The following is a 13944-nucleotide window of genomic DNA, read 5'->3' as shown; positions in this document are numbered from 1 at the left end:
TCAGGAAAGACCATGTATCAAAAATGGGCCGAAGGATATCGCCATGCCACCAATCTTTGATCCGACTTGATCGAAAGAAAATTGTCACTGTAATAATAATGTAAGGTAAGGAAATCATTCGTCTTCAGCAGCAATGAAATGTAACATTTAGGTATCAAGCATTTTTGTCACATTACTATAATGAAATATTCAGATTGAACTTTGTAGCTTCTGATTCCGATGATAAATGATATTCATTTGTTTGTTTTTATTTTATAAAGAATGTATAGTTATAACATCGCTCAACAATTAGTTTGCATTATTTTTATTCAATATTATTTGAAGAAAATATTATTTTATTAAATTTCCTCACTGCCGCCATCAAAAGGACCATTATGGAAATCAAGGACCCATATTCAAATCAAGCTCCTATACCCAAATTATGGGCCCATCATCAAATCAAGGACCGAGAAAGACCCAAATAAAGGATCTACACCCAAATCAAAAGACCTACGCCCACGACTTGCAATCTACCAGCCACGCCATACTTTTTCTACCATCTGTCAACAATACACTACCATTCATGCCTTGTCATTTGTACTTTTACCGCCATGTCACCTGTCAACTACACCCTACCTTCTCCACTTTGTCATCTGACAGCCATGTCATACTTTTCACGCCGTGTCATCTATCACTGCCTACTTTTCCTGTCATAGCCACACCTAACTTTCTCCGCCAATCACACCCTAGCCAACGCTGTCCTAAAAATCACAAGAACCAACAACAAAATCAATACCCCAATCGCAAGAGCCATGGACCACAAAAAACTTGAACCCAATACTCCAACAAACCACAAAGCTGACGGCTGATTCAAGGTGACGCGGAATCTGCACAGCCGTGTTACTCAAATTTTCCTCAAGAACTTCGTTAGTTTGAAGTTAGGAAAGATAAATTGATTTACAGGAAAAAATAAATAGTAACTACTTTTTCAATAAACACCGATTCATATTTTTCAAACCACACCCCAAAAACAAAACATTCATCATCCAACCCCAGACAGTACTGTTTCAATCTGCTATAGGATGCATCAGTGGGGTTAGGCTGAACCAGAAATGAATTGTTGGACTCAACGGTCCTTGAAGGAGAAGCCTGAGTATAGGTGAGCAAGGCAACCCCTCCTTGCAGTTGGTCTGTTGCAAAGTCACTCTTCTACATAGTCCTTTCTTTGGGCTCTGGTTTCATACAGTTGCCTTGCAATGAGAGCTGCGAAGAAAAACAGAGATTGATTTCCCATTTGGTGGTTGATATCGAACCTTGACATTGTAACAGATCGCTGTGGATAAAGATAGTTTCAACAATTGAAAAATATGAATCAGTATTTAAAAAAAGTTCTGGTGTTTGTTAATTTCGTACTGCAAATGGATTCATCTTTTCCAACTTGTGTTTATAAAAAATCAATGGAAAAATTATTTGAAAAATTCACAAATTTCTCTTGTAAATTCGAATGTGTCGAAATCTTCATTGGTTTTTGGAATAAGCAAATTCTCTGAGGAAATTCACATGAGCTTTGAATTGGCTTGCGGTGAGTACCAGCTAATTTTCCTCAAAGAAAAACCTGTATCGCTGATTGGTATGTGCTCTGTTGGTTCATCGTCTTACGAACAGAAACGGTACGGTACACAACTGTCTTCCGACAATCTAAGTTTCTTCTTATGATGATGTTTATGACAGTGCCTGTTAGTAGGCACGTTAGAGAACGTAAGTCATATCTGTTCTAATACGTTTAGTAACATACTTCAAAGGATGTATAAATGCCTTGGAATTGGTAGGTTTTGCCAAAAGTACGAAACTATTCTTGCAGTCCAGATATTCAGTATATGTTTGGTAAACCCTAAAGAGATGCCAGTAACAGATTCTGTTCTGATTTAACTGCTTGCAGCGCCCTCTATTGTCCTATAGACCTGACCATTTGTTTAGTCTTCTGTTAACGAGAACTATAAGAAATGAGAGCTGGACATGGTGAAATTGGTCTTGAACGTCTGAAAATATCCTAAGCTCTCATGAATGTCTACAAAACTTTACAGATCAAAAAATTGGCCTAGAAAATACAGATCTGTATTCAAAATTTCAAAGTTGAGGGTGCCAAGTCAGACGTCATCCTGTATAAAAATTTCATTCTTTCATCTTCTTTCATTCTTTCATCATGGAAAAAAAACTTTTCGACTCCATCTTTATATGAGAAAATTCCGACAAAAAGAAGAAAGCAATTGAATTCGATATAAACTCCTAACAAAGATGTGTAGATCATTCACAAAAGTTGATTTCTGGATAAAAAGTCGTCTTAACGGATCGCCGCTAGAGAGCGAACGAATACATTTGAGTCGATTGGCATGACCTTCGGGGTCTGCAGAGGTTAAATGGCTTAAAACCTCACCTAACCTAACTTAACCTAACCTTGACCAAACATATACATGCTGACTGTTTAGCCGTCAATGACGTTTCCAGGGAACTCCGCGCAAAGGCAGTCAGCTTCGTTCCTCTCCCCTTCAGTAAACCTTCATTAGGAGACGCCATTAAAAGGGCGTTCTTGCCGTTCTTTCTGCCATTCAATGCCGTTCTTTCTACCATTCAATGCTGTTCTTTCTGTGAAGGCGGCGCCACACAGCGCCGCTGTTTGCTGACTCCCAAAGGTAGTCAGCAAACTGTCCTTTGCCATAGTGACGTCCACGGAACCAGTCTTTCGCTGGTCGCCATGTTGCCTCTATCCGCTGGGTGTGATTGTCATCTTCTGCCACAAACCGATGCTCCAAGTCATTATAATTCACCTTATAGTGAACGAATCCAGCTTTCTCAAGGCAATCGTACGCTTTCCAGGAATCCGTATGGATGGTAGTGCCAGATTTCACATGCTTCTCGATGATTGGAACCAGTCACCGAGTCACACTTGTCAACTACAATCATTCGCACGTCCTCTTTCCCATCTTCGATCATTCAGAGAATCCAATGTCCATTCAGTTGACAACCACGATTGTACTATGTCCAAACATGCTCTCGTCAATTTGAACCACGCAACCAGGTCCACAAAGCAATTCCTTCTCTGCTTGAATGTACCAGAACCAATCAGTCACCATCTCACGGCAGAAGCGATACCAAAAGTGAACTGTCTCGGAGCTCAACTCGGTCCGTTCTTCGGGTGATAGCGAAAGATAACCAACCTCATGTCGAACATCTTCCACCGACCAATCACGAGTGAAGCCATACACATGACCTGAATAGCCTTGTCCATCGGCAATCGACAATCTTCGAAGAAAGTTCCATATAGCAGCGACATCGTAGCGCAACCTTTCTGCTTATACTTCGGGCATCGGAAGCGTCCAACACCCGGGTCTTGCTCGATGTCACTCATGGCACACTTATGGCTGTTGCACTTTTTCGTAGAACGAAGAAGGCCTTGCTGTTGAGCCCAAGTGATACCGTCCATCGGTGTCTTCGGGAGTAAATTCAAATTCCAAAGACGAAAGTAATTCGCAGCCATGTCAAACAAATCAAAAACACGACTGCTCTCAACAAAATCTAAACGTGAAATGAAGAAAAACACGTTGGAAAGTGTGATCACACGCTCTATGGTGGTGACCCAAATGAAACGACACTATAGTTATTTATGTATCAAGGGAATTAGGAGGGCCTTAATTACCGATGGCAAAGTTTGCGTCCCGAGGGCCTCTGGCCCGAGGGACAGCAATTGCCTGAGGTTATTAAGGCTCATTAATTCCCGTGGTACATAGATAATTTTATTTCTGACCGATTTCAATAAAATTTTGTTCATTTTTGAAACGGAAAAATGTACCAATTCATTACCTTCCCGGTATATTTGAATCAGGTACCGTTGATTATAGTAGAGTTTTCTTGTTGCTAGGTTGTTGCTATGTTACTTGTTTATAAACAAAACTTTGTTATCAAGCTGTGTTTGCGATGAAAACGTGTTTTCTACCCCAAATATAATGGAGGATATTTTGAAAAAAGCTGAACAAGCAAAATGTTATGCCAAAAGATGTCACTGAAACTGTATTTCTGGCATATTTTCAAGAACTGGTAAGGAATTTTCTATGTTTTTCGGTAGATTTGGTAGTAATTGTGTTTATTCGTTTCAGTCAGAAACGTATAGTCCGAATTCTTTATGGACTAAATGGTCAATGCTAAAATCGATGGTGACTATACATGAGAAACGAGATATCACCAAGTTCAATGAACTACAGGCTTTTTTGAAAGGGAAGAGTAAGAGTTATAAGCCGAAAAAGTCTGCTGTTTTATCTCCTAAAGATGTTATCAGATTCCTAAAGGACGCTCCTAATGATATTCATTTATTGCATAAGGTAATTTTTTTCTTATTTTCCTTTTTGTGTGTATTTATTTCCTTTTTTTTGTTGTAGGTTGTTTTTATTATGGGTTATTTTGGAGGATGCAGGAGTCAGGAACTTTTGAATATGAAGATATCGGATATAGAGGACCGGGATTCCGTTATGGTAGTGAACGTACCGGAAAGTAAAACTGGTGTATCGAAGAAATTTACAGTTGTGGATGAAAAAGAGTTCTCCGCTTTATATGTCTTTGCGTCCTAAAGGTATTGAACGATTTTTTTTTGAGCTTCCGACAAAATAAATGTACATCTCAGCCAATTGGAAAAAACATGTTTGGGAAAATCCCCAGCAAAATCGCAATGTATTTAGGATTGCCAAACTCATCTTCCTATACGGGACATTGCCTTCGTCGCACTTCTGCTACTGCTCTAGCCAATGCAGGAGCAACTATGACTAACTTAAAAAGACACGGAGGTTGGAAAAGTTCCACGGTGGCGGAGGGGTATTTGGAGGATAGCATCGAATTGAGAAATAAAACGGCGCGTATGTTGTCTACTTTGTCATCAGAAGAGGCAGGTACCTCGACTGTAGTGAACAGAAGCTCCAGCCATACAAAAGAAGAAATTGTTTCCAGTGGCGGAAGTAATTTTCAGGGAACATTTCAAAATTGTACATTTATTATTTGTAATGACGTGAATAAATAAAATATGGTTCAGTTTTCATTTCTATTTATTTTTACTTGTGAAAGGTAGAGGGAATTATAAAATCTATAATGTCCCAAGGGAGTTATGACCCTCTTTATTGATAGCGTAACTATGACGATATAAGCTTATAATATCCCGGTCAGAAATAAAACTACGATATCGCAATTATGTTCGCTTATCGTCAAAGAATAAAATAAATTTGGCATCTCTGCCTCCAACAGAAAATGCTGCAAAGTACCATTCTTACCGCACTTACCAGCAAGTTCAAGCCTGGCTTGGAAATTATTTGGATCCAGAAGAATGGGGTTGGACACGCACATCGCAGGGTCTTCAACCAATCGCGTGGACGATGCCAGTTGCACCAGCCAGTCTACTAGAGTGCATTTCATGGAAATGCAGAACTGGCTGTGGCAGAATCTGTGGGTGACGAAAAGCAGGATTGTACTGTACGGTAATCTGTGAGAACTGCACAGAGGAAACGTGCATTGATGAAGATATTGGTGATGATTCCAACGACAAATTAATAGAGGCGTTACAATCTTTATATGCCAGTGAAGAAGATAACGACGAGGAAGAGGAGAATATAACCAACATCGAAACTTCACCACCCGCGAAACGCCAAAGAGTCAGAGAAGACATATGATTAGTTTTGGTGTACATTTGTAAAAATAAATTTTACATGTATTCTTCAATAAATTTTCCATTTTCTTATTTGTTTGTTTTATTATGGCATTAGTTTCTAAACTAATTAAAGTAATATTCAATTGTATAGAAGAAAATACAAAAAAAAATTCAATGGGTAATCGCTTTTTTTTGCAGGTAAGAACTTTAGTTATTATTTATTTATTAAATCAAGAAAATGCTATAAATACATAATACATGTAATTTTTATCCAACCAAGTTACTGAAGTATACCAATTGAACCGTTTTAGATAAACTCTATATTTTATTATATAAATGCTGGAAGTCTGTTGTGTATATGAAAACTATATTTATTTTTGAAAATTATCGTTATTCTCAACTACAAAGCAAAAGTGACAAACACATTTTGCAAATCACGCATCATTGCATCTTTTTTGTTTTTTCTCCCCTGTCATGGAGACAAAGTGAATTGAATAAAATCAGGGGATGACAATTCATGTATTATCATCCAATGGCCGGTAAGAATGTGTTTTCCATGCAGCTAAAATCAACTTATTTCTGGAATTTTCTAGAATGGACTTCACAAAAATTTGCAAATTATAATTTTTTCATGAAAACACACTGTATATGTAATCTAACTATAATTACCTTTCATCATGGTGGTCCCACCAAGTAGTTTTTCGTAAGACTCGCAGTGTTTGTAAAGACATCTCTTGAAATCCACATCGCAGACTTCTTTATCCTTACCACATGTATCGTAGCAAAGGTCATGTGAATCACAACACTTCTGCATTTGAGCTACCGGAAGATAATCTGATGGTATTTTCAAACCCAACGAACCGCATCCATCTGTTGAAGGTATATGATTTCTGTTTGGTTTAGGTTGCTCATCTGAAAGAAATTGGAGTTAGGAATAATAACGTGGATCTGTTCAGTAACAAAATAGCTGTTCATGATATGAGTGTTGAAATAAGGTTTTATTTTGTGAGTAAAAAAGTTTGCGAAACGAGCGTAAAGAGTTGAGTAATTTCACGAACAAAATAAAACTTACTTTTAACACCAATATCATACAAAGTTTTTTATACAACTGTCCTGTTTTCAAAATAAAATAAATAAATTTAATATTTCTACAGGGCTATTCAAATTCGTTTCTGTACATGAGGATCTCGTAAACGATAAGAGATAGAGTGTCGGTTAAATTATGGCAAAGTTGCTTATTTTAGAGACCTATTCAATGATGCAAAGAAATCGAATATAGCTCTTTTGGTTCTGGAGATATACAGGAAAAACCAAAAAATCCCAAATTATTTTTTTGACTATATCTTCTGTATTCGCAGACATATTGAAAATCTGTGCACATTTTGCTATTGGCACTTGATGTGGGCTCTCAGAATATATTCATGAATCTTTTATACAGGGTGTCATCTGACTTGGGCCATCCCCATCTTTGAATTTTTAAATACGGACTTGTATTTTTTGTTGTTACTTTTTGGATCGTAGACGTTCACTTCATACTGAGAAATTAAATTCAATTTTACATTTCGGGATTTTTCGGTAATATTCGATTATAACTGTGTGAATTATTCCCTTTTAAATTACGGTCCTGGAAATTGGTTGATTGAGTTGAATAAAAACACAATAGCAACTTTCATGCTCCCTATGTACGGTAGAGTTTTTCGAGAATTTGTTTTCAATTTTAGGTACCTATTCATATTTTTTCCATTGCCTGAGCGTTTTCTACAATGAACTTCGAATAAGAAAACCTTTTATGATTATCTGAAACATATCTACAACAAAAATATATTAAATGTGTTTTGATGAGCAGAAAAAAATGGTAGCAATAATAACATCCGAAACGAACACTATAATTATAATGAAAATTGAAATGAAGTAAGTAATTTATATACACAAAAAATTAATTGTGCAATAAATGTTCGAATTGAAGGCCTTCCATTTCGAGACAAATAATGGGACAATAAGATGGTCTGCAAATAGAATTTACGCTGGCAGAGAGATAGAAAACGTGGAAGACTCGAGATTGAGGATTTTCAATGATTTTGCAACAATGCAGCAAATAAGTGTATTAAGGGCAATAAATAATATGAAAAACCGAGTTCAAAAATGTCTCGAAATGGAAGGACTCCAATTCGAACATTTATTGCGCCAATAATATTTTTGGGTATCTACCTATATAAATTACTTCATTTCAATTTTCATTACAATTATAGTGTTCGTTTCGGATGTTATCATTGCTATCATTTCTTTTTCTGCTTATTAAAATACATATAATATATTTTTTATGTAGATATGTTTCAAATAATCATAAAAGATTTTGTTATTCAAAGTTCATTGTAGAAAACGTTCAGAGCAATGGAAAAAATATGAATAGGTACCTAAAAATGAAAAAAAAAACTCTCGAAAAACTCTACGATACATAGGGAGTCGTGAAAGTTGCCATTATGTTTTTATTCAACTCAGTCAACCAATTTCCAGGGCCATAATTCAAAAGGAAATAATTCACACAATTATAATTGAATATTACCGAAACATCCCCAAATATAAAATTTCATTTCATTTCTCAATATGAAGTGAACGTCTACGATCCAAAAAGTAACAACAAAAAATACAGCTCCGTATTTAAAAATTTAAAGATGGGGATGGCCCAAGTCAGATGACACCCTGTATAAAAAATTCATGAATATATTCTGAGAGCCCACATCAAGTGCCAATAGCAAAATGTGGACAGATTTTCAATATGTCTGTGAATAAAGAAGATATAGGCAAAAAAATAATTTGGAATTTTTTTGTTTTTCCTGTATATCTCCAGAACCAAACGAGCTATATTCGATTTCTTCCCATCATTGAATAGGTCTCTAAAATACACAACTTTGCCAAAATTTAACCGACACTCTTTCTCTTATCGTTTACGAGATCCCCATGTACAGAAACGAATTTGAATAGCCCTGTATAAAAACACATTTCGACATCTCTTGTCAGTTAACTATTCTCATGTTATCGCATTTGCTGTGAAGTGGCCGTGTCAGGTGGCGCCGAATCACTTGGTTACCAACAAACAGTATTGTTTACAGCTCACGCGTTTTATTTGCTGGTGTTCAATGTCTTGCATAATGAAGAACAATAGTGAGGAATTGTGTGTTACTGACGATATTGAAGAGCCTTTAAATAGAACTTCAATTGAATTGTTACAGTACGAAATCGCATATTCTAATTTTCTTAGCTGGTTTAGACTTAAAAAATCGAAGGAAATTTTAGCAAAACTGTCTTCTTAGCCTATCTAGAAGAGAAATCAAAAGTATGGAACTTATGAATATGTTTATTAATTTCCATTGCTTCCAAATGATTCAGTTTCAAACATTTATTTTCTATGTGCAAAATTTCGAAGTCTTCGTTAAAGAAATGATTTTCTTCTAGAAGATGATTTGAATATGTTGAATTTTGGCTTTCTACTACTCCATCTTGATACAAAAAAAAGGGATGAGGGAATCTTCCAAAGAAAGGAAGAAAGTAATCAATTTGAAAATGAGTAACTCTATACATGGATGTGTAGATCATGCAAAGAAGTAACTTTCAGACACAAACTGAAAGTCCTCCTGAAACAGCTACTTTCATATAAACATTGAATTACACGAAAGAAAAAAAATTCTTTCGAAACAAATACTTCTATATAAACACTGAATTATACAGAAGATACTTTTCTCTACTCAGTTTGTATTTCAAACATTCGTTGTGGAATAAAACTTAGATATCATTCACATGAGTTCTACTTTGAATGAATGGTAATAAATTGCACTTACATGGAACATTGTCACCCTCACTGGTATACACCGATGTTTCGCCTTAAGACACTTGCCCCAAGGCTCTTCAGTACCAAATTAGATAACATTATAAAAAATACACACAATTCATTCATGAATTACGATTTTTTAATCAAAAATTAATCACTCCTAAAAATATAACCCCTTCAATTCATGTTGAATTTGTTTTCTATACTTTAGGCCACGTTCCACACTTTAATTTATATACTCCTGATTTCTCGAATTTGGATGTTTTGTCTTTATTATTTTTAACTAACTTCCCCAACGTATTACTTGTTCTATATGCAATTTTAATCTCTTCTTTCCTCAAAAATGAAGCCAGTTTTTCCGTTGGTTGTTCAAAATACGTTAAAGCTCTATAATTTTGATTATCTACCTTATCAATAGGAAAAACGTCTCGACTCGCTTTTGCATAGACTTTCTTGACAAGTATTTTGTTTATTAATTCGGCTTTAAACCCTTTGTACCGCAATTTGCTTGATGATATTAAGTTCTTTATTCAAATCATCTATTGAAAGAGATTTGAATAGATCACCATTATTTAACTTGTTTTCTTAAAAACCAAGAAAGAATTATTATTGATGTAGATGTGAGGTAATATTCTTCAACTGATCATAATTGAACAGGTACCTTAGGTAAAGGTTTAGGTAATTTTTTGGAGGTAGCTCAATTATGGTTACCTGAAGTATATAAATATTAATGTAAGAACAACTTGAAGTATTCAAATCACTTGAGAAAACTACTGTGCTAGCAAAACATGTGATATATTTTTCAAATAAAGTTTGTGAAGATCAAATCGTGAGGTGTAGTTTTTGAAATTACCTGGAATATGTTGATATCACAAGCAAACTCAAACTCAAGATGTAAGAGATGATCATGAAATTACCGGAACATTTGGAAATATCGTAATAACTTCGAACAATTTCGAATTTGAAAATGCTCCAATTCGGATGATACCGTGCATAAAGTAGTTAACATGTGTGTATGTGTATGTGTATCACAACTATTTTAGTATTTTGTCAAAATTATTCGCGTTTATTATGGATCCTGAAACGTTGCCATAAATACCTACTGCCAAGAGAGTACATTTATTACACTTTGAAAGCTAAGTTGCTTTGTCCGAAAAAAGTGATCAACAGCATGAATCGCAGAAAAAACCAGAGTAAAAAAGCTCATAAGTAATAGTCCACAGTTGTTTTATTTGAATAATATAGAACAAACAGATGCAATCAAAGCAAAATATCAGAAATATTAAAAAACTTCTCGAAAACTAACTAAGTGTTTATTAATCTTTTATTTTTTTCACTATGCCACTTGTCTAAGCAATTAGTTTGTTTGGGTAACACAAAATAGGTCACCGAATAGATAAGTTGAAGAGTTATTAACTAGCGATATGTTTCACGAAACAATAACAGATATTCAAAGAATATTGAACAAATCATTTTTTGTGTAAGTAACCCAAAGATACATAAGGAAGAAAGAAATTGCATTTATAATATACCTTGTTCTTGTGGTAAAACGTATTTTGGTGAAACTTCGAGAGAATTGAAGGTGCGCGAGAGATAACATCGAGATCATAAATTGACAATTACCAAGATCTAAAGTTCAGAAGAAGAATGGGTAGAAAGCGGCGATAGTTTGAAAGATGTAGATATTTTTCAAAGATCAGAAGTAATTTTTTACATTAATTAAATTTACTATACTGACATACTTGTCAGATTTCTTGTAGAAAATAGAAAAGCGTATAATATCGATATGTCTGTGTAAATAACAAAAAAAGTCAATGTCTTCTGGATCTATACTTAACAACCAATCCAGAAATTTGCACAGTCACCGTAAGTTCTCCATTGGGATCTTCTGTTGAGTGAATTACCGATAAATGTTGGGGAACAATCTAAGCCGCGCAGAGTTTGGCATTACAGATCAGCTGAATGGGAGGATATTCAAGTCCATTTCCACTGGCTAGATGTTTGTTTCAGCTCTAAAGATCCATCAACTTGCGCTTCTAAAGTCACAAAAGTTATTCTATCATCCATGGATGCATATATTCCTTTTTCAATGAAACGGCATTCTAACGGCAAACCGTGGTTCAAGAAAATTTGCGAGCGAACTGTCGCCTCCAAAAATCTCGCCAACCGGCAGTGGCACAAAAATCTCAATGCCGTGAACAGAACTGGGTGTTTTAATGCTCGCAATAGATGCAGACTTAGAAATAAATGAACTTCACAATCAGCGAATTAGGGATGAACTTCTTGCCAATCCCAACGGGTTTAGATCCTTCTGGTCAGTAGCTAAAGCTGTTAATCAGAACTTTACAAAATCCACAATTCCACCACTAACACAAGCGGGTGGTTCAATTACAGCCATAGAAAAAGCAATTCTACTAGCAACCACACTAGAATCCACAAGCGCCTAGTCAGGCGAAACAGCTCAATATCAACAAGGCATCTGGTCCTGATGAAGTGTCCGTCATCGTAATTAAAAACTGCGCAAATGAACTTGCCCAGTATTTTGCAGTCTTATAAGAAGGGGGTTTTTCCTTTTGTTAGAAGGAGAAAAGGGCAAGAAAATTCTTCCAAATAACTATAGACCAGTCGCTTTGCTATCAGTGATATCAAAAATCATGGAGAAAGCTGTAAACCACCATATCCTCAAATATTTAGAAGGCTTCAAAATCTTGATCGATCATCAATATAGCTTTCGGAAACAAAGATCAACAGGCGACCTTCCATCGTATGTCACCCATATTTGGAATAACGCAATCGAGAAACAAGAAGAGCCACTAGCTGTGCTGACGACAGCACACTTGTCTCGTTATTACATTTGAATTCCAGGATATTTGCTGCGGATGCACATCTTCACCGGCAGCAGGAGGTTGAATATCTTAATGACGATCTAGAAGTAATTTCGAATTGGGGTGAAATGAACCAAGTTCAATTCAATGCCAATGCCAATTCATAGATTTCAAATCATGTTAGACACAGGAAGTCCGAACTAGTAAAATTCACCATGAATTGTCAACCATTTTCGAAGAAACATTGGGAAATTTACTTCATCATTATTATCATCTATTCGTTTATAATTTTACAATAATAAATGACTGAGGATGAAATATAACTTTTGTGAACACTTTCTGTTTTGTATACCTGAAATTCACATCTACTTTCGTTCACTGGACTTGTGATTATATCACAATATTCATATATCGTGTTTTCACGAAAACTTCATTGAGATTTTCACTAAAGAGTTTTCCAAAAATTGAACACGTGTTTCGTACAATAGCTTCAGGCGTGTCTTTACACACCTGAAGAAGCTGTTGAATCGCGAAACAGGTGTTGCGTTTTCGTAAAATTATTTAGTGAAACTCTCACAATTGAATACGATATGAATTTTCATCAAGTAGGTACCTATCAGTCGATTCCTTCACATAGATATACAGGGTAATTATTAAACATGCGGCAAAAATTCAAGTGACTATTCCTTGGACTATTCTAAGGATAGTTTGTCCTTTGATGATTTTTGATAGGCAGCTTTGTTTCGAAGATACGGGGTGATCAGCAGAACGGAAGTGTACTCTTATAACACAAGTTATTCCAGTATTTCGATAAAATTTATTATCATCTTCAGGGAAAAGCTACAAAATTCGTATAATGGTGATACAATATAAAAAAATCATTATGAAAGGTCTCAACTTACTGTTAATGAGGTTGGCCGTGTCGAAAACATTATTCGCATCCAAATTTAGGATCAATGTGTTTTCAAACCATTCCTCGAAAATATTAGATTCCGTGGTCTTGTGACAGTCAACATTGCAGTCCTCAAGTTTTTTTCCACATAATTTCAAAGGATTCGGAACCCATCCTTTACTTCCTCCGCAATGCATAATGATTAGTCGCGATCCTTTGTTTGCAGGCATGTTAGGCCTACACATTCTCGAACCATCAGTCCACCCTTTCGTAACTGTGTCGTGAGTGTCATACTAAGTTTCATCCAAATAGAAAATTTGCCGTTGTTCTTGTCTATATTTAGTTATTTGTTCCAAGTATTTGTTACGCAATTCCACTATTCTTCTGTTTTCCATATCTGCTTGATGTTTGTTTTATTATTTAAAATCTAAATCCTAGTTTCTTTATCCAATTCTGAAGAGTTTTGTCACAGCAGCTCACGTTATGGCCTTAAGTATTCAATTTCTTCTTTATGATTTCCATTGTAGGAATCTCATTGCTTTTATAACAGTCGTATATTGTTTTTCTGATGATTTTATTAGATGAACATCTAGAGGTTTTGGCAATCCCATTTCACATCGCGCCTTGCGTTCATAAGGTTTGTTTTTGACTATTGAGATATAGATTCTTATATACATTGAAACATACTCTCTGTATTTCAATATTCAAATGCTTCCGAATCTTATTCACTGGTATCTCT

The 13944-nt window shown here is 35.5% G+C and overlaps 2 protein-coding genes across 2 annotated transcripts in view; one reads left to right on the top strand and one right to left on the bottom strand.

The window, feature by feature from the left end:
• Positions 1-13944, bottom strand: part of GXIVsPLA2 (phospholipase A2 group XII) — a 47547-nt gene that overhangs the window by 10029 nt on the left and 23574 nt on the right. Inside the window, exon 2 of the mRNA XM_074184762.1 lies at positions 6332-6574. Coding sequence (XP_074040863.1) covers positions 6332-6574 — 243 coding nt within the window. The remainder of the gene's footprint in view (positions 1-6331; positions 6575-13944) is intronic.
• LOC141486579 (uncharacterized) lies at positions 4036-5055 on the top strand. The gene is made up of 2 exons (XM_074184763.1): positions 4036-4352; positions 4410-5055. The coding sequence occupies exons 1-2, from the start codon at positions 4086-4088 to the stop codon at positions 4596-4598; spliced, it is 456 nt and encodes a 151-aa protein (XP_074040864.1). The 5' UTR covers positions 4036-4085; the 3' UTR covers positions 4599-5055.

This window comes from Leptinotarsa decemlineata, unplaced genomic scaffold (assembly GCF_025532065.1).
Source record: "Leptinotarsa decemlineata unplaced genomic scaffold, Ldec_3_MD MMD2_tig00026358_RagTag_RagTag, whole genome shotgun sequence".
Lineage (NCBI taxonomy): Eukaryota > Metazoa > Arthropoda > Insecta > Coleoptera > Chrysomelidae > Leptinotarsa > Leptinotarsa decemlineata.
Note: the sequence above shows the minus strand (reverse complement) of the source record. Positions and strands in the feature narration are given on the sequence as shown.